The 26,491-nt window shown below is 42.1% G+C and overlaps 1 protein-coding gene across 1 annotated transcript; it reads right to left on the bottom strand.

The window, feature by feature from the left end:
* Positions 1 to 1,264: 1,264 nt before the first annotated feature.
* Positions 1,265 to 23,517, bottom strand: LOC100667532 (phospholipase A and acyltransferase 4-like). Its single transcript, XM_023559760.1, has 5 exons — positions 23,509 to 23,517; positions 20,268 to 20,376; positions 16,520 to 16,804; positions 2,555 to 2,778; positions 1,265 to 1,342 (listed from the first exon to the last, which is right to left on the bottom strand). The coding sequence occupies exons 1-5, from the start codon at positions 23,515 to 23,517 to the stop codon at positions 1,265 to 1,267; spliced, it is 705 nt and encodes a 234-aa protein (XP_023415528.1).
* Between the last annotated feature and the right edge of the window lie 2,974 nt (positions 23,518 to 26,491).

Raw genomic sequence — 26,491 nt, 5'->3', positions numbered from 1 at the left:
TAGGGTGTGTCTTGAGTCAATCTCTTGCAAGAGTAAAAGGAGTAGGTTAAACAAGTAGAGGTGAGGGCAGATAGATGCCAACCCACATGGAGATAGCTGAAGAACCAAACAGAAGCTGAAGAAGCAAGGACCTTCCTCCAGAGTCAACAGAAAGAAAAAGCCTTCCCTGCAAGCTGGCACCCTGAATTTGGACTTCTAGTCTCCTAACCTGTGAGAAAAATAAATTTCTGTTTGCTAAAGCCATCCACATGTGGTATTTCTATTATAACAATGTTAGATAACTAAGATATTCTCTCTCTTTTTTCCCTGCAATTTATTTGTTGGAAAAAAAGATCATTTTCCCCATAGAGTTTCCCAGAATCTGAATTTTGTTGATTCACCTGTGGGGTGTTATTTCCTTTCCTTCCTTTGATCCAGAGATCTGACCAGGTTCAGGTTCAATTTTTCAGCAAAAATATAAAAAATATCCTTATCCCACTCTCTGAATGTCTCTTTTTTACAACTTCTTATTCTTACTTCATGAATATATTTCTCTTATCTCATTGATGATACCTAATTTTTTTGTTGTTGGAAAAATTTTATATGTCAAACAATATAGTAGACTCCGTGACAACAATGGTGAAGAAAAGAAGTCATGGTCCCTGGATGCACAGAATAACAATTCTAGTGAGGAAAATCAATATTAATTATAAAAATAAATAAATAAAAGCTAAGTGCTACAAATGAGAAATAGATGGAACTGAGAATGCTTTGGCCTAATCATGGAAAATATGCAGAATCTTCATGGGAAGGATCCAGTGTTTCCATCAAAGGGAATAGGTATTGCATTGTTACTTGTTCTAGAAACAAATTGATCTGGGACAGGAAAAGTGGCAGTGAAGTAAGCCTTAGATGGGAAAGATCTTCCTCATTTCTGTGTGATCTTGTGATATTGGGGCCCGGACCCTGGATGAGAAGCCATGATAGGGAGCACTGCCACTGTGTAAAGGTGAGCTGGGTCTTTGACATGGAGGTAGATCAGGACCAAGACAGGAGACCCACTCAGGACTCTCTAAATATATGGACTGATGTGGGCCTGGGCCTCTGAGCACAGCCACATTTAGGAGTAGCAGTAGCAAGTTATTGCATTTGTTGTTCTTCACTTCGGGTAACCCAGAACTTCCAGTAAATTTTTATTATTACCTACATCCTGGTATTTGCTGTATTATTAGGATTAACAGACCAATCTTTTGTATCCTTGAGATACTTAGAGAAGTGGAAGGTGTCACCTCTCCTCTGGGCCAGAATGGTGGTAGCCATGGTGAGCCCTCTGGAGGATGGCTTTATCCAGTGGGGAGAGTTGCTAGTGACAGAAACAACAACATGGTAACCTGTAGGATGAGAACACCAGAATGGAAGGACGTGGAGACCTGGCCATTTTGAGACCACACCTGAATCATGCAGGAAAATGGCTGGGAGCCATTTTGAGGAAGTGTAATTCCCAGAAATCAAACCAGGGGAAATTTGACTGTGTATCTTCACATAGTAGTCCCAAAACTTGTTGCCATTGAGTCAATTCTGACTCAAAGCAACACTAGTCACAGTTGACTAAAGCCTAGACTCTGTGTTACAAATGAATGTCCTTTAAAACAAAGGCTGAACAAAAGAGGATGCTAGGAGTAAGGTGGAAAATGTCCTTCTGTCAGAGATTTGGATTCATGTACCAGATAATGGGATTACACAAGGAGGAATCTTAGTCCCTTGCCCACCATGAGAGTGAAGGTAATCAAGGCTGAAGTAAAATGTATTGAGCAGATTTATTGAGTATCTGCTATGGGTTAGGGACTGTGCTAAGGTGTCTTACTTAGACCAACTCATTTAATCTCAGCAAAATATGATGAAGCAGACATCATTGCCCTGACATTTTAGATGAAGAAGCTAAAGCTCAGAGATTAATTGAGGAGCATTTTTCGAGGTTGTGCAGTGAGAAGTGCCCAACAGATAATGGTAGTTTCTTCGCTTCGAGGATTCGTGAGTTTACAGTCAAGTAGTGGAGATATTTGATGAAGGGGTAACAGGTTTCATTCTTTTATTCTTTAAGAATTTCCCAGTCTTGTTACAAATGGTCTTTCCAAAAGCTAGTGAGAGAGACAGTCAGGCACACAGAAGAACAGCTGGTCTGTGAAGTAGCCTCTAGCTCGGGAATTTTGAAAAACTTCTTCAAGCAGTTATTGTTGGGGCGAGTATCACTCAAGGGATAAAAAGCAATAGGGACACAATTCCCATTGATGCCATTGCACAATTACCCTGCAAAGTAGAAAAATGAATTGTTCTGAGTCAAAGACAAGCCCAGGACTGCTGTTCTCTCCCTCTCATATCACACAAAGCCATATTAATTTTCATGCCCACCATATTCATATATTCATATTCACCATTTCACAATTTTCAATGCCTGGAAATTTTTATCAATGTAAGAAATGTTTCAAGGGCTCCTCTGATGTTTTCCAACAGCTGCCCTCTCCCCTCTTCCCTTTATAAACAGAACTCCAAAAGGGATTGCCAAAGGGGGTCTTACCTGGTTGCTGTGGCGCCTGCCATATCTCAGTTCCGTGGCAAAGTGCTCACAGTTGCAACACAGAAGGTTGTACTTCACCTTCTTACCAATTGTCTTCTTCGCCAAACTGATAATCTCATCAACAGGCCGAGGTTTGTACTTACAGTCCAAGTAGTTGCTGACCCAGTACTCGTCTTCCTTCACTACTTCCTTCAGAGGCTCCTGTTTCACCACAACCTGGATCCCTAAAATAATAAGATGCTGGACAAGTCAGCCCTGGAAAACCTACCTGGGGTCACAACAGACCGTCCTTGGAGTGCTACTGCACTCATTGGTAAGGTTGAGAAAAGAAGGGAAAAAGAACAAACAAAAAATTCCACTGTTGACCTTTGAATGTGTTTATCCCTTCCTATTCTTTTGCTCTTGTTTTATGGTAATTTAACATGAATAAAATTATACAACACACAGATTTTGTTACCTAAATATGTAACAATATGTGAGAATATGTTCCTATAGCAACAAACGTGGAACTCCATCATAATTTGGAAGGCTACCGTGCTATTATTCCGTTATATGCAGTTAGTTATCTTAATTTATTTGACCAGTCCTCTATTGCTGGGCATTTAGGTTAAATTCTTTCTCTGTTATAAACAGTTATATTACAAACATCCTTACGTCTTATGCAACTTTGGGCATCTGTCCAATTCAAAGAGAATCGTTTCTTGAGTACCTACCAAGACCATGAAGGCTCTTTTACATATATCATCTCACTCATTCTTCTTCACATCCCTTTGAGGTAAAAAGCCTATCTCCATTTTACAAAACCAATCTTTTGGAGCCACAGAAAATAGGATACCCGGTGGTCAAGAGTTACGGAACCAGAATTTGCAACAACTCCAAAGATATGACTATTTCTACACTATTGTGTGGAAACTTTGAGACTCATTGGCAACTGGAAATGTTTTTTGTAGTTTTCCTGAATCATGTCACCTGTCATAGCTCTGGGCATTTAAGAAAGGTTCACAAGACAGCTAACAAGAGATGCGTGCCACATTCCATTCCCTAGTGAATAAAGGTCCAGAGTATTGTGTTTCAAGAAGAAACAGACAAATTAATAAAACCAGTTGCTCTCAAGTCAATTCTGACTCATGGTGACCCCATGTGTGTCAGAGTAGAACTGTGCTCCATAGGGTTTTTAATGGCTGATTTTTCTGAAGTAGATTGCCAGACCATTTTCCTGAGATACTCTGGTTGGACACAAACTGCCAACCTTTTAGTTAGCAGCCAAGTGCACTAACCTTTTTTACCACACAGGAACCTATTAATTGTGATTTTGTTCACATTTCTAAGCTCAAAACTTGTATTTTAAACAAATGGTTCATTTTTACCTGATTTGTTCAAATGGACTACATTACCATCTCCCATATAGATGGCCCAGTGCTTATAGGCAGCTCGAGAAATTGCAATCAGGTCTCCAGGCTGTGGATCTTGGCAAGACTGCAACAGAAAAAAAAGAGGGAGCATAGATACACTTGGAAACACCAATGACCTGGCTGGAGGGAGCTGCAGGTCAGAGCAGACACTCATTGCCTTCATCCCCTGGTAGGAATTCTAGAAAGCTAGACCCGACACAGCCACTTGCCAAGTTTTCTGGATTAAGAAACTGAATCTCAAATGGGTGAGGTGAATTGAAAACGATCCCCCAGGTGGTCATTGCCAGTGTGAGAGCTGCAACCTGTATTCATAAAATTTAGACCAATGGGTCCCTCCACCCACTGGGCTGGGCTGACGATCCTCTGGAAAGTTTTCAGGCTAAAAATGGCTCTTCAAGGATGCAACAGATCTGTATTCACTTAGTTATGATTGGACAAGTTGGACAAATTACCTAAACTCTTCAAGCCCAAGTCATCATGTGCAGATTTGGGAAATGAGACCTACTTGGCAAGTTGGTTGTCATGACTTAATGAGCTAGGAGCTTTCATGTGCCTGGTACTGTAGTACTCCATCATTAGTGTGTCTTTTTGTCATGCTGTGGTGGCTTGTATGTTGCTGTGATGCTGAAAGCTAGGCTATTGGTATTTTAAATACCAGAGTCTTAGTTATCTAGTAACGCTATAACAGAAATACCACAAGGGGATGGCTTTAACAAAGAGAAATTTATTCTCTCATAGTCTAGTAGGTTACAAGTACAAATTCAGGGTGTCAGCTCCAGGGGATTGCTTTCTCTTTCTATCCATTCTGGAGGAAGGTACTCGTCATCAGTCTTTCCATGGTCGGGGAGCTTCTCAGGCTCAGGAACCCTGGGTCCAAAGGACATGCTCTGCTTCCGGCACTGCTTTCTCGGTGATCTGAGGTCCCCCAACTCTCTGCTTGCTTCCCTTTCCTTTTATCACTTGAACAATAAAAGGTAGTTCAGGTCACACTCCAGGGAAGCTCCCTTTACCTTGGATCAGGGAGGTGACCTGAGTAAGGGTGGTGTTACAATCCCACCCTAATCCTCTCAACATAAAATTACAATCACAAAATGGAGGACAACCACACAATACTAAGAATCATGGCCTAACCAAGTTGACACATATTTTTGGGGGGAGGGGCAAAATTCAATCCATGACAACTAGTAAGGTTACTCATGGTGGACAGGTTTCAGCTGAGCTTCCAGACTAATACAGACTAGGAAGACAGACCTGGTGCTCTACTTTTGAAAAACCTGGTCAGAGAAAACCTTATGAATATCAGCAGAACATTGCCTAATATAGAGCCAGAAGCTGAGCCCCTAGATTGGAAGGAACTCAAAATATGACTGGGAAGAGCTGCCACCTCAAAGTAGAGTAGATCTTAATGACATGGATGGAATCAAGCTTTCAAGACCTTCATTTTCTGATGGGCATGACTCAAAATGAAAAGAAACAGCTGCAAACAGCCATTAAGAATTGGAACATGGAATGTATAAAGTATGAATTTAGGAAAATTGGAACTCATCTAAAATGAAATGGAACTCATAGAGATCAATATCCTAGGCATGAGTGAACTGAAACGCACTGGTATTGGCCATTTTGAATCACACAATCATATGTTCAGCTATACCAGGAATGACAAATTGAAGAGGAATGGAGTCCTATTCATCATCAAAAAAAATTTTGAGATCTATCCTGAAGTACAACACTACCAGTGATAAGATAATATCCATACACCTACAAGGAAGGCCAGTTAATATGACTATGATTCAAATTTACACACCAACCACTAAGGTCAAAGATGAAGAAATTGAAGATTTTTTACCAAATTCTGCAATCTGAAATTGATCAAACATTCAATTAAGATGACTTGACAATTACTGGTAATTGTAAGGCAGAAGTTTGAAACAAAGAAGAAGGATCTGTAGTTGAAATACATGGACTTGGTGATGGAAAAGATTCCAGAGATCACATGACAGAATTTTGCAAGACCAAAAACTTATTCACTGCAAATACGTTTTTTCAACAACATAAATGGTGACTATACACACGGACCTCACCAGATGGAATACACAGAATTCAAATCAACTACATCTGTGGAAAAAGACAATGGAGAAGCTCAGCATTATCAGTCAGAACAAGTGAAGGAGCCGACTGTGGAACAGACCATCAATTGCTCATATGCAAGTACAAGTTGAAGCTGAAGAAAACTAAAACAAGTCCACGAGAACCAAACTACAACATTGAATATATCCCACCTGAATTTGAAGGCCATCTCAAGAATAGATTTGACACATTGAGCACTAATGACTGAAGAACAGATGAGTTGTGGGATGACATCAAGGACGTCATACATGAAAAAAGCAAAATGACATTTAAAAGACAGGAAAGAAAGAAAACACCAAAATGCATGTCAGAAGACACTTTGAAACTTGCTCTTGAATGAGTAGTTAAAGTGAAAGGAAGAAATGATGAAGCAAAAGAGCTGAAGGCAAGATTTCAAAGGGCAGCTTGAGAAGACAAAATAAGATATTATAATGAAACGTGCAAAGACCTGGAGTTGGGAAACTAGAAGAGAGCAACACGCTCCACATTTATCAAGCTGAAAGAGCTGAAGAAAATGTTCTAGCCTTAAGTTGCAATATTGAAGGATTCTATGGGTAAAATATTGAACAATGCAAGAAACATCAAAAAAAGATGGATGAATACACAGAGTTACTGTACCAAAAAGAATTGGTCGGAGGCGGAGCCAAGATGGTGGACTAGGCAGACGCTACCTCGGATCCCTCTTACAACAAAGACACGGAAAAACAAGTGAATCGATCACATACATAACAATCTACGAACCCTGAACAACAAACACAGATTTAGAGACGGAGAACGAACTAATACGGGGAAGCAGCGATTGTTTCCAGAGCCTGGAGCCAGCGTACCAGTCAGGTACGGCACAAGCACAGAGAGCGGCTCCACGCCCCTGAACTAACCCCGGGAGGGGGACCAGCCGGTTCCACGGGCGACGTGGGACGCAGCCGGTAGGAGAAGTCCCCGGGAGGCAGTGACTGGTCTTGGAGCAGAAAGAGCAGCGTCCGAGCCGGGGAACCATCCCGCAGGGATTTGGACTGGATGCAGGTACGGCATAAACACGGAGAGTTGCTCCACCCCCCTGAACTAACCCCGGGAAGGGGACCAGCCGGGTCGCAGGCGGCGTGGGACGCAGCCGGTAGGAGAAGTCCCTGGGAGGCAGCGACTGGTATTGGAGCGGGGAGAACAGCGTCCCAGCCGGAACACTCGGTCACGGCACAAGCACGGGGACCTGCTCCACCCATCTGAACTAACCCCAGGAGGAGGCCCAACTAGTTCTTAGAGGTGGCACGGCCACGCGGCTGGAGGGACGAGAAGTCCCCGGGAGGCAGTGACTGATTTTGGAGTCGAGAGTGCACCGTCCCAGTAGGGGAGCTTTGACGCTGGGCGTGGGGCTGGAAGCAGAGGATCTGACCGTGACTCCAGCGGGCCAGACCCCCTGGGGGCAATCTCCACACAGCCAGCACACATAGGCGACGCGGGGTCTCAGATATAATAGTCATTCCAAGCAAGACAAGCAACTCTGGCTATATTCTGAGGTGCTACTCTCCTATCTCTCTGTTCCCTCCCCCACCCTCCCCAGGCAGCTTCATTAACATCTGAATAGCCTGAGCCAGAGGGAGAACTCTGATAGGGATCTGACTGCAAGGGGACCTGCGGATTTTCTGGAAAAACTAGTTTCCCAGGGATGGCTCAGAGACAACAATCCATATCAAACCACTTAAAGAAGCAGACCATGACAGCTTCTCCAACCCCCCAAACAAAAGAATCAAAATCTTTCCCAAATGAAGATACAATCTTGGAATTATCAGATACAGAATATAAAAAACTAATTTACAGAATGCTTAATGATATCACAAATGAAATTAGGATAAATGCAGAAAAAGCCAAGGAACACACTGATAAAACTGTTGAAGAACTCAAAAAGATTATTCAAGAACATACTGGAAAAATTAATAAGTTGCAAGAATCCATAGAGAGACAACATGTAGAAATCCAAAAGATTAACAATAAAATAACAGAATTAGACAATGCACTAGGAACTCAGAGGAGCAGACTCGAGCAATTAGAATGCAGACTGGGACATCTGGAGGACCAGGGAATCGACACCAACATAGCTAAAAAAAAATCAGATAAAAGAATTTAAAAAAATGAAGAAACCCTAAGAATTATGTGGGACTCTATCAAGAAGGATAACCTGCGGGTGATTGGAGTCCCAGAACAGGGAGGGGGGACAGAAAACACAGAGAAAATAGTTGAAGAACTCCTGACAGAAAACTTCCCTGACATCATGAAAGACGAAAGGATATCTATCCAAGATGCTCATCGAACCTCATTTAAGATTGATCCAAAAAGAAAAACACCAAGACATATTATCATCAAACTCACCAAAACCAAAGATAAACAGAAAATTTTAAAAGCAGCCAGGGAGAAAAGAAAGGTTTCCTTCAAGGGAGAATCAATAAGAATAAGTTCAGACTACTCAGCAGAAACCATGCAGGCAAGAAGGGAATGGGACGACATATACAGAACACTGAAGGAGAAAAACTGCCAGCCAAGGATCATATATCCAGCAAAACTCTCTCTGAAATATGAAGGCGAAATTAAGATATTTACAGACAAACACAAGTTTAGAGAATTTGCAAAAACCAAACCAAAGCTACAAGAAATACTAAAGGATATTGTTTGGTCAGAGAACCAATAATATCAGATATCAGCACAACACAAGGTCACAAAACAGAATGTCCTGATATCAACTCAAATAGGGAAATCACAAAAACAAATTAAGATTAATTAAAAAAAAAATACACATAACAGGGAATCATGGAAGGCAATAGGTAAAAGATCACAATAATCAAAAAGAGGGACTAAATACAGGAGGCATTGAACTGCCATATGGAGAGTGATACAAGGCGATATAGAACAATACAAGTTAGGTTTTTACTTAGAAAAATAGGGGTAAATAATAAGGTAACCACAAAAAGGTATAACAACTCTATAACTCAAGATAAAAACCAAGAAAAACGTAACGACTCAACTAACATAAAGTCAAGCACTATGAAAATGAGGATCTCACAATTTACTAAGAAAAACGCCTCAACACAAAAAAGTATGTGGAAAAATGAAATTGTCAACAACACACATAAAAAGGCATCAAAATGACAGCACTAAAAACTTATTTATCTATAATTACCCTGAATGTAAATGGACTAAATGCACCAATAAAGAGACAGAGAGTCACAGACTGGATAAAGAAACACGATCCGTCTATATGCTGCCTACAAGAGACACACCTTAGACTTAGAGACACAAACAAACTAAAACTCAAAGGATGGAAAAAAGTATATCAAGCAAACAATAAGCAAAAAAGAAGAGGAGTAGCAATATTAATTTCTGACAAAATAGACTTTAGACTTAAATCCACCACAAAGGATAAAGAAGGACACTATATAATGATAAAAGGGACAATCGATCAGGAAGACATAACCATATTAAATATTTATGCACCCAATGACAGGGCTGCAAGATACATAAATCAAATTTTAACAGAATTGAAAAGCGAGATAGATACCTCCACAATTATAGTAGGAGACTTCAACACATCACTTTCAGAGAAGGACAGGACATCCAGTAAGAAGCTCAACAGAGACACGGAAGATCTAATTACAACAATCAACCAACTTGACCTCATTGACTTATACAGAACTCTCCACCCAACTGCTGCAAAATATACTTTCTTTTCTAGCGCACATGGAACATTCTCTAGAATAGACCACATATTAGGTCATAAAACAAACCTTTGCAGAGTCCAAAACATCAAAATATTACAAAGCATCTTCTCAGACCACAAGGCAATAAAACTAGAGATCAATAACAGAAAAACTAGGGAAAAGAAATCAAATACTTGGAAAATGAACAACACCCTCCTGAAAAAAGACTGGGTTATATAGAAGACATTAAGGAGGGAATAAGGAAATTCATAGAAAACAACGAGAATGAAAATACTTCCTATCAAAACCTCTGGGACACAGCAAAAGCAGTGCTCAGAGGCCAATTTATATCAATAAATGCACACATACAAAAAGAAGAAAGAGCCAAAATCAGAGAACTGTCCCTACAGCTTGAATAAATAGAAACTGAGCAACAAAAGAATCCATCAGGCACCAGAAGAAAACAAATAATAAAAATTAGAGCTGAACTAAATGAATTAGAGAACAGAAAAACAATTGAAAGAATTGACAAAGCCAAAAGCTGGTTCTTTGAAAAAATTAACAAAATTGATAAACCATTGGCTAGACTGACTAAAGAAATACAGGAAAGGAAACAAATAACCCGAATAAGAAATGAGAAGGACCACATCACAACAGAACCAAATGAAATTAAAAGAATCATTTCAGATTATTATGAAAAATTGTACTCTAACAAATTTGAAAACCTAGAAGAAATGGATGAATTCCTGGAAAAACACTACCTACTTAAACTAACACATTCAGAAGTAGAACAACTAAATAGACCCATAACAAAAAAAGAGATTGAAACGGTAATCCAAAAACTCCCAACAAAAAAAAGCCCTGGCCCGGACGGCTTCACTGCAGAGTTCTACCAAACTTTCAGAGAAGAGTTAACACCACTACTACTAAAGGTATTCCAAAGCATAGAAAATGACAGAATACTACCCAACTCATTCTATGAAGCCACCATCTCCCTGATACCAAAACCAGGTAAAGACATTACAAAAAAAGAAAATTATAGAACTATATCCCTCATGAACATAGATGCAAAAATCCTCAACAAAATTCTAGCCAATAGAATCCAACACCACATCAAAAAAATAATTCACCCTGATCAAGTGGGATTTATACCAGGTATGCAAGGCTGGTTTAATATCAGAAAAACCATTAACGTAATCCATCACATAAATAAAACAAAAGATAAAAACCACATGATCTTATCAATTGATGCAGAAAAGGCATTTGACAAAGTCCAACACCCATTTATGATAAAAACTCTTACCAAAATAGGAATTGAAGGAAAATTCCTCAACATAATAAAGGGCATCTATGCAAAGCCAACAGCCAATATCACTCTAAATGGAGAGAACCTGAAAGCATTTCCCTTGAGAACGGGAACCAGACAAGGATGCCCTTTATCACCGCTCTTATGCAACATCGTGTTGGAAGTCTTAGCCAGGGCAATTAGGCTAGACAAAGAAATAAAAGGTATCCGGATTGGCGAGGAAGAAGTAAAGTTATCACTATTTGCAGATGACATGATTATATACACAGAGAACCCTAAGGAATCCTCCAGAAAACTACTGAAACTAATAGAAGAGTTTGGCAGAGTCTCAGGTTATAAAATAAACATACAAAAATCACTTGGATTCCTCTACATCAACAAAAAGAACACCGAAGAGGAAATAACGAAATCAATACCATTCACAGTAGCCCCCAAGAAGATAAGATACTTAGGAATAAATCTTACCAAGGATGTAAAAGACCTATACAAAGAAAACTACAAAGCTCTACTACAAGAAATTCAAAAGGACATACTTAAGTGGAAAAACATACCCTGCTCATGGATAGGAAGACTTAACATAGTAAAAATGTCTATTCTACCAAAAGCCACCTATACATTTAACGCACTTCCGATCCAAATTCCAATGTCATATTTTAAGGGGATAGAGAAACAAATCACCAACTTCATATGGAAGGGAAAGAAGCCCCGGATAAGCAAAGCACTATTGAAAAATAAGAAGAAAGTGGGAGGCCTCACCTTACCTGACTTCAGAACCTATTATACAGCCACAGTAGTCAAAACAGCCTGGTATTGGTACAACAACAGACACATAGACCAATGGAACAGAATTGAGAACCCAGACATAGATCCATCCATGTATGAGCAGCTGATATTTGACAAAGGACCAGTGTCAATTAATTGGGGAAAAGATAGCCTTTTTAACAAATGGTGCTGGCATAACTGGATATCCCTTTGCAAAAAAATGAAACAGGACCCATACCTCACACCATGCACAAAAACTATCTCCAAGTGGATCAAAGACCTAAAGACTAAAACGATAAAGATCATGGAAGAAAAAATTGGGACAACCCTAGGAGCCCTAATACAAGGTATAAACAGAATACAAAACATTACCAAAAATGATGAAGAGAAACCCGATAACTGGGAGCTCCTAAAAATCAAACACCTATGCTCATCTAAAGACTTCACCAAAAGAGTAAAAAGACCACCTACAGACTGGGAAAGAATTTTCAGCTATGACATCTCCGACCAGCGCCTGATCTCTAAAATCTACATGATTCTGTCAAAACTCAACCACAAAAAGACAAACAACCCAATCAAGAAGTGGGCAAAGGATATGAACACATATTTCACTAAAGAAGATATTCAGGCAGCCAACAGATACATGAGAAAATGCTCTCGATCATTAGCCATTAGAGAAATGCAAATTAAAACTACCATGAGATTCCATCTCACACCAGCAAGGCTGGCATTAATCCAAAAAACACAAAATAATAAATGTTGGAGAGGCTGCAGAGAGATTGGAACTCTCATACACTGCTGGTGGGAATGTAAAATGGTACAACCACTTTGGAAATCCATCTGGCGTTATCTTAAACAGTTAGAAATAGAACTACCATACAACTCAGAAATCCCACTCCTAGGAATATACCCTAGAGATACAAGAGCCTTCATACAAACAGATATATGCACACCCATGCTTATTGCAGCTCTGTTTACAATAGCAAAAAGTTGGAAGCAACCAAGGTGTCCATCAACGGATGAATGGGTAAATAAATTGTGGTATATTCACACAATGGAATACTACGCATCGATAAAGAACAGTGACGAATCTGTGAAACATTTCATAACATGGAGGAACCTGGAAGGCATTATGCTGAGTGAAATGAGTCAGAGGCAAAAGGACAAATATTGTATAAGACCACTATTATAAGATCTTGAGAAATAGTAAACCTGAGAAGAACACATACTTTTGTGGTTACGAGGGGGGGAGGGAGGGAGGGTGGGAGAGGGTTTTTTATTGATTAATCAGTAGATAAGAACTGCTTTAGGTGAAGGGAAAGACAACACTCAATACATGGAAGGTCAGCTCAATTGGACTGGACCAAAAGCAAAGAAGTTTCCGGGATAAAATGAATGCTTCAAAGGTCAGTGGAGGAAGCGCGGGGGTCTGGGGAACATGGTTTGCGGGGACTTCTAAGTCAATTGGCAAAATAATTCTATTATGAAATCATTCTGCATCCCACTTTGAAATGTGGCATCTGGGGTCTTAAATGGTAACAAGCGGCCATCTAAGATGCAGCAATTGGTCTCAACCCACCTGGATCAAAGGAGAATGAAGAACACCAAGGCCACACGACAACTAAGAGCCCAAGAGACAGAAAGGGCCACATGAACCAGAGACCTACATCATCCTGAGACCAGAAGAACTAGTTGGTGCCCGGCCACAATTGATGACTGCCCTGACAGGGAGCACAGCAGAGGACCCCTGAGGGAGCAGGAGATCAGTGGGATACAGATCCCAAATTCTCATAAAAAGACCAAACTTAATGGTCTGACTGAGACTGGAGGAACCCCAGCGGCCATGCTCCCCAGACCTTCAGTTGACACAGGACAGGAACCATCCCCGAAGACAACTCATCAGAAATGAAAGGGACTGGTCAGCAGGTGGGAGAGAGATGCTGATGAAGAGTGAGCTAATTAAATCAGGTGGACGCTTGAGATTGTGTTGGCAACTCTTGTCTGGAGGGGGGATGTGAGGATAGAGAGAGAGGGAAGCCGGCAAAAGTGTCAAGAAAGGAGAGACTGAAAGGGCTGACTCAAGAGCGGGAGAGCAAGTGGGAGTAGGGAGTGAGATGTATGTAAACTTATATGTGACAGACTGATTGGATTTGTAAACGTTCACTTGAAGCTTAATAAAAGTTATTAAAAAAAAAAAAAGAATTGGTCGACATTCAACCATTTCAACGGGTAGCATATGATCAAGAACCAATGGTATTGAAGAAAGATGTCCAAGCTGCACTGAAGGCATTGGCAAAAAACAAATCTTCAGGAACTGATGGAATACCATTTGGCATGCTTCAACAAACAGATGTAAGGCTAGAAGCACTCACTTGTCTATGCCAAGAAATTCAGAAGACAGCCACCTAGCTGACTGACAGGAAGAGATCTACACTTGTGCCCATTCCAAAGAAAGATGATCCAACAGAATGTGGAAATTATCGAACAATATCATCAATATCACATACAAGTAAAATTTTGCTGAAGATAATTCAAAAACTGTTGCAGCAGTACCTCGAAAGAGAAATGCCAGAAATACAAGCCAGATTAAGATGAGAATGTGGAACAAGGGATATCATTGCTGATGTCAGATGGATCTTGGCTGAAAGCAAACAATACCAGAAAGATGTTGTCATGGAGAATTGTGTCCCCCCAAAATATGTGTCAACTTGGTTAGGCCATGATTCCCAGTATTGTGTGGTTGTCCTCCATTTTGTGATTGATATAATTTTCCTATTTGTTGTAAATCCTAATCTCTGCCTGTTGTTCATGAGGCAAGATTGGATTATGATGAAGAGGATTAGGGTGGGATTGTAACACCCTTGCTCAGGTCACATCCCTGATCCAATATAAAGGGAGTTTCCCTGGGGCGTGGCCTCCATCACCTTTTATCTTGCAAGAGATAAAAAGAAAGGGTATCGACCAGAGAAGCGGGAGCTCATACCACCAAGAAAGCACCACTGGGATGACAATATGTCTTTTAGGTCTGGGGCCCCTGCTCCTGAGAATCTCCAGGACCAGGGGAAATTGATGACAAGGACCTTTCTCCAGAGCTGACAGAGAAAGAAAGCCTTCCGCTGGAGCTGATACCCTCCCCCCAATTTGAACTTGTAGCCTACTAGACTATGGGAAAATAAATTTCTCTTTATTAAAGCCATCCACTTGTGATATTTCTGTTATAGCAGCACTAGATGACTAAGACAAATGTTAGGCATTGGACTGTGTGGATCATAACAAATTTTGGATAGCATTGCAAACAATGGGAATTCCAGAACACTTAATTGTGCCTGTGAAGAACCTGTACAGAGACCAAGAAGCATTCATTCGAATAGAACAAGGGGATAATGCGTGGTTTTAAGTCAGGGAAGGTGTAAGTCAGGGCTGTATCCTTTCACCATAATTATTCAATCTGTATGCTGAGCAAATAATCTGAGAAGAAGAACACAGGATTAGGATTGGTGGAAGACTCATTAACAACCTGAGATGTGCAGATGACACAATCTTGCTTGCTGAAAGCAAAGAGTACTTGAAGCACTTCCTGATGAAGATCAAAGACTACAGCCTTCAGTATAGATTACACCTCAACAAAGAAAATAAAAATCCACATAACTGGACCGATAAGCAACATCATGATAAATGGAGAAAAGATTGAAGTTGTCAAGGATTTCATTTTAATTGGATCCACAATCAACACCCTGGCCAATGCACCTTGTACACAGCCACCACCTCTCAGGTGAGGCTCACATGTTGCTATGACACTGAACAGGTTTCAGCAGAGCTTCCAGACTAAGACAGACTAGGAAGAAAGGCCTGACGATCTAGTTCCAAAAATCAGCCAAAGAAAAAACGTATGGATCACAATGATCAACTTTGCAACTGACCATGGGGGTGTTGCAAGACCAGGAAGCTTTCTGTTCCATTGTCATGGAGTTGCCATAAGTTGGAGGGGGTAGAGGGGACAACCTAACAACACTATAGTGCTAATATGAGATAACTATTGTCATGGATTGAATTATATCCCCCAAAATATGTGTCAAATTGGCTAGGCCATAATTCCCAGTATTGTGTGGTTGTCCTCCATTTTGTGATTGTAGTTTTATGTTAAACAGGATTAGGGTGGGATTGTAACACCCTTACTCAGGTCACATCCCTGATCCAATGTAAAGGGAGTTTCCCTGGGGTGTGACCTGCACTGCCTTTTATCACTCAAGAGGTAAAAAGGAAAGGGAAGCGAGCAGACAGGGGGAACCTCATACCACCAAAAAAGAAGCACCTGGAGCAAAGCGTGCCCTTTGAACCCAGGGTTCCCCCATGGAGAAGCTCCTAGTCCAAAGGAAGATTGACAAGAAGGACCTTTCTCAAGAGCCAATAGAGAGAGAAAGCCTTTCCCTGGAGGTGATGCCCTTAATTTGGACTTCTAGCCTACTAAAAAAAAATCAATTTCTCTTTGTTAAAGCCATCCACTTGTGGTATTTCTGTTATAGCAGCACTAGATGACTAAGACAACTATTAATACTGTAGTTTTAGTGTGCAGTATTAATTTGAGAAATACTGTGCAGGCTACACTGGTAGTTTTCCATGCCCCCTCCTCTATTGCCGTCCCAAGAAGACCACCAGTAGAGAGAAGGATCACACCAATGAGGCCTTACCAACTTGCAGCGGGGCCAGCCATATCTCAGATCAGTGACAAAGTCCTCGCTGTTCTCACATAAAACTTTGTACGTCTTCTTGTCACCAATCATCTTCTTTGCAGAACTGATGATCTCATCAATAGGCCGTGGCCGGTACTGATGGTCCAAGCGGTTGTTGACCCGGTAAAAGCAGCCCCACGTCACATCCTCCAGGGGATCCTTTGCCACCACAGCCTTGCGGCTCAGAAATGTGAACATTTTGGAGGAACCAAATCTGAGGAACTCACCTGGGAATCAGGGAGATACCACGAGGCAAGCAGGGTGGGCAGATAGAAGGCAGGAGAAAAGAAAAAAAAAAAAAAAGAACAAAAGGTACCAATTACTGAGCTTGAATGCAGAACTTTTCACAACAGTAATTGGAGGTTTCATTGTTCTTATTTTTTTTTCTTAACAAGCTGCCTTGAGTAATTTTTTGTTGTTGTTAGTTGCACTGAGTCAGCTTTGATTCCCGGTGATCTTATGTATAACAGAATGAAACATTGCTGGGTCCTACACCACCCTCAGGATTATTAGTATGAGTCCTTTGTGTCAGCTATTGCGTCAATCCAATTTTACATGCCATCAAAGGTCATGATTGCCAGTGGCTGACATAGTGTTCCGTTATATGCAATGCAAATAATTTATTTGACCAATTCCCTATTAGTGGGCATTTGGGTTGTTCCAAATTTTTATCATTATAAACAATAATGTTAGAAATATAACCAAATATACTTGTTCATCTTTATACATTTGTGTGATTCAGGAAGGACCAATTTTATTGATACCTACTGTGCTTACCCACTCTATGGAGCTATTTTTCCTATAATATCTAATTTAATTCTCTTCCCTCCCTTCAAAGTACATATTACCATCTCCCTTTTTCAGAGCTAGAGAGAGATTAAGTGTCAGATTTTAGAGAGATAAAGTGTCAGAACCAAGCTCTTTGCTGTGAAAAATCTTGGAACCAGGCTTTGAAACTGCTTCTTTCAGCCTCTCAAGGTCAGGATCTGCACTGACTTGAACCTTTGAAAATGCTGTGCATAATTGTTCTGTACTCTGTGATGTGGCACAGTTCTGAGCACACCCATAGCCTCAAAAATAGCTATCAAATGATGGAGTCCAATTCCATTCTACAGTGCCCGCAGGTTATTTTTTTTTTAAGAGGGACAGTAGCTAATGAGAACAATAATTAAGTAGGCTTTTGCTTATATTTGTTTACATTTCTAATCTGAAGGTTGATGTTGGCACTTGACATCCATCTTGTTAGGCAAAAAAAAAAAAAATTCTGGAAAGTACTAAAAGGGCCATGTGGCCTCACTGTCGTACTTTGTCTTACAAGCCCCCTAAGGATCATCGGGATTAAGTGAACTCAATTGACTATTTACCATCGATTAACACATTTTTCAACTCTCTCAAGGTAGATGATAACTTGTACAAAGCCAAGGAAATGCAAATGTCTTGTTCTGATAGCGATGACAATGGTTGTGTCCTGCACAATTCTTGATGGAGAAAAGAACATCAAGGTTATGGTGTCTTTGGGCTGTAGGGCATGAACAGTTTTGCATCTGATTTAGTGGTCCCATTCCAGCATTCCTTGTTTTCTTTAATTGACTCTATACACATCCATTTCCTGCATTCTCCTGGGACTGGCCTTGTCATCCTGCTGCTTCTATCATGTATAAGTTAAGTAATAACAAACAGGTACTTGCTATCCATTTGCAACAGAATTTTCCATTCTGGAGGTGTGTTTCTGTTAAGGCTTCTGTTAAGGAGCATCTATTACATAACACTAAGACACCTATATTGATGCCAAAAGAGACTCTGAAACTTGCTCTTGTACATAGAGCAGCTAAAGTTAATGGGAGAAATAGTGAAGTAAAAGAGCTGAACAGATTTCACAGGGTACCTTAAGAAGACAAAGTGAAGCATACTAAAATGTGTAAAGACCTGGAGTTGGAAAACCAAAAGGGAACAACGTGCTTGGCATTTCTCAAGCTGAAAGAGCTGAAGAAAAATTCAAGCTTCGAATTGCAATATTAAAGGATTCTGTGGGCAAAATATTGAACAAAGTAAGAAACTTCAAAAGAAGATGGAAGGAATACACAGTATCACTGTACCAAAAAGAATCAGTTGACGTTCAACCACTTCAGGAGGTAGCTGTGATAGTTAAGATTGTGTGTCAACTTGACTGGCCCATGATTCTCAGTGTTATGGCAGTCACGTAATGTTGTGATTGCTTCCATGTTGAGATTGGATATGTGATCACCTCCATCATGGGATCTGCTCTGAGTAGCCGATCAGTTGGAAGGGAGTTTCCCTGGGCGTGTGGTCTGCAGCAAATATAAGTAGACGTTCTGGCCAGAATCAAGCTGAATCCTGCAGCTGGTTCCTGTTAGTCTGTCCCCTGGTTCTTGGGACTTGAGCTAGCAGCTTACCTGCAGCCTTACCTGCCCTTCTTGGGATTCATCGATCTTCGCAACCTGTGAGCAAGGGCCCTGCTCTCTGACTTGCTGATCTTGGATTCACCAGCCCCTGCAGCTATGTGAATCAGAAGAAGCCTCTAACCTGACCCACTGACTTGGGACGTTCCAACCATTACAACTGCGTGAGCCATTTCCTTGACATAAATCTCTCTCTCTCTCTATGGATTGCATCTCAACATAAAGAAAAATAATCCTCACATGTGGAGCAATAAATACTATGATAAATGGAGAAAATATTTAAGCTGTCAAGGATTTCATTTTACTTGGATCCACAATCAACATCCATGGAAGCAGCAGCCAGAAAATCAAAGGAAGTATTGCATTTGGCAAATCTGCCGCGAAAGACCTCTTTAAAGTGTTAAAAAGCAAAGATGTCACTTTGAGGACTAAGGTGCACCAGACCAAAGCCATGGTGTTTCCAATCACCTCATATGAGTGCAAAAGCTGCACAATGAATAAGGAAGACCAAAGAAGAATTGATGCCTTCGAATTCTGGTGTTAGTAAATACCATGGACTGCCAGAAGAACGAATAAATCTGTCTTGAAAGAAGTATAGCCAGAATACTCCTTGGAAGCAAGGATGGCAAGACTTCGTCTCATATACTTTGGACATGTTATCAGGAGGGGGCAGTCCCTGGAGAAGACATCATGCTTGGTAAGGTAAAGGGTCAGTGAAAAATAAGACTCCCAACGAGGTAGATTGACACAATGACTGCAATAATAGGCTCAAACAGCAGCAATTGTGAGGATGGCACAGGACCAGCTAGTGTTTCGTCCTGTTGTACATATGGTTGCCATGAGTAGGAACAGACTTGATGGCACCTAACAAAAACAAGACACCTGATTCTGAGAAATCATTTATGAAAAACAACTCTGAGAGCCTTCTTGTGTAAGATCTGAGACCCTGAACTCTGGAGAACATTTGCTGCCTTAAATCACATCATCAGACTGCAGGAACACAGTGATTTTTCTCCAGGTTCAACTGGGACACACCAGGGTGCTGAAGCAGCCCGCAGCTCACTGTGGGAACCAATGAACTTTCCCTGCATCATCAGACAACTGGTATCCTTGGTGCTGATGCAACAAACATGCAAGTTTGACCTGCTATCTCACTGCTCGGAGAGAACTTGACACCCAATCCAGGCTTCGTTGTTCAGCTCTGTCTTTCAGTTGTTTTCATTATCTTATTAACAAATACTTAGAGAACTATATTTTGAACATTTCTTACTTGGAGGAGCCAGATGGATCACATAACCATCTCCCACGTAGATGGCCCAATCCTTGTAGCCAAAGTGAAAAATCTCAATCAGGTCTCCAGGCTCGGGGGTTTCACAAAACTACAACAGAAAAACCAGCCATGTTGTGGACAACGTTTTAGGGAAGTTCAGAGACCCTGGCTGGGGAGCTACAGGTCAGCCTGGGGTCCCCTTTGCTGTCCATCATGTGGTAAGAACTCAGGCAGGAGAGAGCTCCTGTCCCTCAGAGGACCCTCAGCCTTCATATCACTCTTAAAGGCTCCCTCCATGAGATCACTAGGACTGAAAGCCTGGAAAATGACCCTTTTAGGAGAGAAGGTTTATCCGGGATGAGTGTGTGTTACATGTGTGTGCATGTGCATGTGTGTGAGCACATAAATTTAAAATTCAGACACACCTGTACAGGTGTATCATGCATGTGCTTCTGAGCACATTGACAAGGCAATCTGCATGGACAAGCAGCTCCATTGAGGTGGGTAGCATCAGGCCCATCTGGAGCAATCAGTGAGTTGAGTTTTTAGAGTCCCTGCTCTTTGTAGATAGACCATCAGTTCCTCACCATGGCCTCTTGTCCTATTACTGTTCATGGCCACATGAAGCTCCTCCTCCTCAGACTCTGCCCCCATCTATCTCAGGATACCTAAGCCTTGGAGCTGACAACCAGAGACACAAACAGCATCTTAATGAGACCTGAGCCCTAGAATGGGGCTCCTGTGGGGCCACCAGCTTCCAACAGTGAGGTGAGCTAACACACTAAAGAAGCAGGACTTCTAGGGAAGACTTTTCTAACAGTAACTGCAACCCTCACAACAGCCCTAGGAAGGAGGAATCATCATCCCTTTGCAGAGGTGGGAAGACTGAGAGTCAGAGAGGTAGAAGAACTTGCTCAAGAAAAATCAACTGGGAAAAGGGTGAGCTGGTCTTCTTTGCCCATTATTCACACTGGTCTTCAGCTGGTGCCTGCCTTCCTCCCCTTCCAAGCCTCCACCTCACTTCTCAATGTCCTGCCCCAGGGCATCCCAGCTTCATGAACCTACAATTTTTTTTTCTTCTCCTTCTTTTTTCCTGACCTAAGTGAACAAAAGCCCTTCTCCACCCCTCATTCCAGGCTGTCTAACCAGAAATCAGGGAGTCTTAATTTTGCCCTCTTCCTCAGGCCAATACTGTATCCAATCACCAAGTGCTGTCCATGCTGACCCTGCAGGTTTCCCGTGAATTCATTTTCTTGTCCCATCTCCCCTTCATGGACCTAGTTTAGGGCAATCTGTCCCTGCCTACATGACCACCCTTGCCTCCTGTCCCTGCCTTTCCTCATCCAGTCTCCCCATAACCCTGTGTGGCGTTCCCAAAGGGACTGTCTGGCTATGACCTTCCTTTGGCCTCAACCATAGTGCTCTATCCTTTGGGCAGCTCACAGGCCCTCCTCATCTCCCTGGGCCTTCTCAGCACTCTGCCCTCCAGGCTGACTGGAGGACTTAAGGTTTCCTCACCCCAGTGCTCTCTCTTGTCTGCTCCTCTGCACATCTAGTTCTCTCTGCCTCCAGCCACCTTCTCACACCCACTCGTCCTCTACTAATCCCTTGTTATGGATTGAAATGTGCCTCCCCCAAAATGTGTGTTGGAAATCTAACCCCTATAGCTGTGTATGTAATGTAATGCAATGTAATTACCTCCCATAACGCAGTCTAATATGATCAGTCAATTAGTTGAGGTCATTCCAATGTAGGATGGATCCTATACCTAATCACTCTGAATTATATAAAGAGCAGCATACCCACCCCAAAACAGGGGGAAATAGATGCTATGTGAGAATTGCCAAGTAACTGAGGAATGCCAGGCCTACAGAGGCTGAGAGAGAGAAGGATCTTTTCCTAGAGCCAACAGAAAGAGAGCCTTTTCCTAGAGCTGACACCCTGAATTCAGACATCTAGCTACCTGAGCTGTGAGAAAATAAATTTATTTTCTTTAAAGCCAGCCACTTGTGGTATTTCTGATAGCAGAACTAGGAACTTAAGGCACTTATCCACCAGCCATCCCTTCCTTCAGCAGCCTACCTTGCCGGCCCCAGCCTTGTCCACCTGCCCCTCACAGAGCCCCCAGGTCCTCCAGGGCCCCTACCTCTCCCTGCGTGGATCACCTGTACCGCACATGCTTACATCTATCTGTGCTCTCCTCTGGGCTCTGAGCTCCACACAGGCAGCAATTCTGTTTTGCTCCCTCCCTCTCTCATGTCTAGGATACAGAGAAGCGCCTGGCATATCATGGGGCAAAGGAAATAGAGAAATAGAGAAGAGGGAGGGAGGGTCAACGTGCCAGGATTGCCACCAGCTCCTGCTCTATTTCATCCAAAGGCAGCACATCAGCAGGGGCTCGGCAGAGCCAGATACAGCCTCCACCTGGGAGCACAAGGAGGCTTTTCATTCCATCTCCAAATGTCTAAAGCCCCAGCCAGGGCACCGTCAACAGCATCCAGTGGAAAGCTGAAACCTGAGCTTCAGCCCTGCCTTGACAAGGTAATGGGCAGGGGCAAGCACTGAGGAGGGCCCCTGTCCTTCCAGAGCCATTCCAGACACCCTCCCTTCAGCTGGGATAGGAGCCATGTCTTCCAGTACTTGTTCCACTTCCTGTAATTGTATGAGCCCAGCTTGTTTTCTTTCAGCCTGACACCACTAAGCTGAGCCTGCTGTTGCCTGGAATTTTTCTGATTCAGGTCATTGGGGCTATTGGGAGAGGAAATTTTACAGATTGGAGGCTGAAATTAAAATTCACTTTAAAAGGGAGAATGAAAGCCATGGAAGAAAGAGGAGGGAGAGGACATGTTTGGACTGAAAAGTGACTGAACCCCAGCTGGCTCCAAGGACATAAAAGGTCAAGATTCTTTCCCTTCCCAGAGAACCCAGGTCCCATTCCCTAGGCCCACACTCCAGTGACTTCCCTGTTGCTTCTACTGGGGGCAAGGGGGCAGGTCAAGTAGGCACAACCCCATTCACAGCATCCCATGCTCCCTTCTCTGTGCCAGACCCAGAGAGGAGTTCTTCACTGCCCAAAAGGGCAGAGATGTGGACTTTTAAAGACAAAGGCACTGTCCATGAAAAAGACTTGAAAAGACGAGAGCTGGAGTTAACTGTGTCCAAGGCCAGCAACCCGGACTGAGGCCTTTCCGGAAGAGGATCCACCCATCCTGAGCCACTGATAGAAAGTTCCAGAACGTACCGAAGCCATCTCAGAAGGAAAGTGGTGCGTCTGGTGCTCTGCAGCTCTTGGATCAAGGCTGAGGAATTCATTTCCAGTTTCATTCTGACACTGCTCAGGAAGGTCACTGTTTAAAAAAAAAATTTTTTTTTTTTGCTCTAAATGGAAAGGCTAATGACTCCCTGCATCAAAACATGGAATCACTGGTGCTTGAAGGTCATCTGGAAGCAGTGAGAGTAGAAGAGAAGCTCTGCATTTCTGCTCATCTTGAGAAAACCCAGGTCTCTTTGCACAGGAGCTGCAGGAGCCGTTCCTATCACAGGGAAAAGAAACACTTAGAGACAAGGATGTCCACCTCCAATCACATGTTGTGTTGTAACAACCCCCAGGAAATATTGGGCCAGAGGGCATGGGGGCAGACCAGAGGGATCTCTGCACCCATGAGAAAAGTTCTGCAGGCAGTGGGTGCCTTACGTCTTGTGTACCCAGGTATCCATTGCCCCGTTAGGATATATTTGCAAGCAAGTAGCAAAACTAAACTAAAAGTGACTTCAATAGCCTGGAAGTTTATTGTCTCAGTAAGACGAAAACCGGAGGCAGGTGACCCAGGTGCAGTTCAGCAGCTCACCAAGGTCACCAAGGACCCAGGCTTTTCCATGTGTCATGCTGCTCCCCTGTCTACAGTGACTCTCTGCATGGTTCAATATGGCTGCAGGAGCCCCACCATCACATTGTCACACAGGAATGTCCAAAGACAGAAAAAGGAAGGTGTTTCTCATTCTCTGTTTTTCTCAGAGAGGGAAATTTCTCCCATAACCTCCCAACTGACTTGCTCCCAAGCTTCACTGACCTGAGTCAGATTTCCACCCCTAAACGAATGGTGCGGAAAGGAAAAAGGGCTAATCTGATAGGCTTGGACTACACTCATGGTACTTCACCTGGATCAGTGGGGGAGGTGGGGGGAGGGAAAGGGGTACTCTTTTTTGCACAAACATCAGGGCTCTGTTAGTCTGGGAAAAGGTGAGTGTAGGTGGTAGGGAGACATATGGTTACTATTTAGGCACCAATATGTCTAACACACTCACCTATTTCCTTATTGTTGTTGTTGTTCGGTGACGTCAAGTCAGTTCCGACTCATAGCGACCCTATGCACAACAGAACGAAACACCGCCTGGTCCTGAGCCATCCTTACAATCGTTGTTATGCTTGAGCCCGTTGTTGCAGCCACTGTGTCCATCCACCTCGTTGACGGTCTTCCTCTTTTCTGCCGACTCTGTACTCTGCCAAGCATGATGTCCTTCTCCGGGGACTCATCTCTCCTGACAACATGTCCAAAGTATGTAAGATGCAGTCCCGCCATCCTTACTTCTAAGGAGCATTCTGGTTGTACTTCTTCTAAGACAGATTTGTTCATTCTTTTGGCAGTCCATGGTATTTTCAATATTCTTCGCCAACACTGCAATTCAAAGGCATCAATTCTTCTTTGGTCTTCCTTATTCATCGTCCAGCTTTCACATGTATATGATGTGATTGAAAATACCATGACTTGGGTCAGGCGCACCTTAGCCTTCAAGGTGACATCTTTACTCTTCAACACTTTAAAGAGGTCCTTTGCAGCAGATTTGCCCAATGCAATGCATCTTTTTATTTCCTGACTGCTGCTTCCATGCCTGTTGATTGTGGATCCAAGTAAAACAAAATCCTTGACAACATCTATCTTTTCTCCATTTATCATGATGTTGCTCATTGGTCCAGTTGTGAGGATTTTTGTTTTCTTTATGTTGAGGTGTAATCCACAGTGAAGGCTGTGGTCTTTGATCTGCATCAGTAAGTGCTTCAAGTCCTCTTCACTTTCAGCAAGCAAGGTTGTGTCATCTGCATAACGCAGGTTGTTAAGGAGTCTTTCTCCAATCCTGATGCCCCGTTCTTCTTCATATAGTCCAGCTTCTCGGATTATTTGCTCAGCATACAGAGTGAATAGGTATGGTGAAAGAATACACCCCTGACGCACACCTTTCCTGACTTTAAACCAATAGATATCCCCTTCTTCTGTCCGAACAACTGCCTCTTGATCTATGTAAAGTTTCCTCATGCGCATAAATAAGTGTTCTGGAATTTCCGTTCTTCCCAATGTTATCCGTAATTTGTTATGATCCACACAGCCGAATGCCTTTGCATACAGTCAATAAAACACAGGTAAAAAAAAAAAAAGAAAATTACAGACCTGTATCCCTCATGAACATAGATGCAAAAATCCTCAGCAAAATTCTAGTCAATAGAATTCAACAACATATCAAAAAAATAATCCACCACGACCAAGTGGGATTTATACCAAGTGTGCAAGGCTGGTTTAATATTAGAAAAACCATTAACGTAATCCACCATATAAATAAAACAAAAGACAAAAACCACATGATCTTACCAAGTGATGCAGAAAAGGCATTTGACAAAGTCCAACACCCATTCATGAGAAAAACTCTCAGCAAAATGGGAATTGAAGGAAAATTCCTCAACATAATAAAGGGCATCTATACAAAGCCAACAGCCAGCATCACCCTAAATGGAGAGAGCCCGAAAGCACTTCCCTTGAGAACGGGAACCAGACAAAGATGCCCTTTATCACCGCTCTTATTCAACATTGGGCTAGAGGTCCTAGCCAGAGCAATTAGGCTAGACAAAGAAATAAAGGGCATCCAGATTGGCAAGGAAGAAGTCAAAGTATCTCTATTTGCAGATGACATGATCTTATACACAGAAAACCCTAAGGAATCCTCCAGAAAACTACTGAAACTAATAGAAGAGTTTGGCAGAGTTTCATGTTGTAAAATAAACATACAAAAATCACTTGGATTCCTCTACATTAACAAAAAGAACACCGAAGAGGAAATCACCAAATCAATACCATTCACAGTAGCCCCCAAGAAGATAAAATACTTAGGAATAAATCTCACCAAAGATGTAAAAGACATGTACAAAGAAAACTACAAAGTACTAGTGCAAGAAA

This window comes from Loxodonta africana, chromosome 7, assembly GCF_030014295.1.
Source record: "Loxodonta africana isolate mLoxAfr1 chromosome 7, mLoxAfr1.hap2, whole genome shotgun sequence".
In the NCBI taxonomy this organism is placed as follows: domain Eukaryota; kingdom Metazoa; phylum Chordata; class Mammalia; order Proboscidea; family Elephantidae; genus Loxodonta; species Loxodonta africana.
The sequence above is the reverse complement of the archived record's forward strand: the minus strand, read 5'-3'. Positions and strand labels throughout refer to the sequence as shown.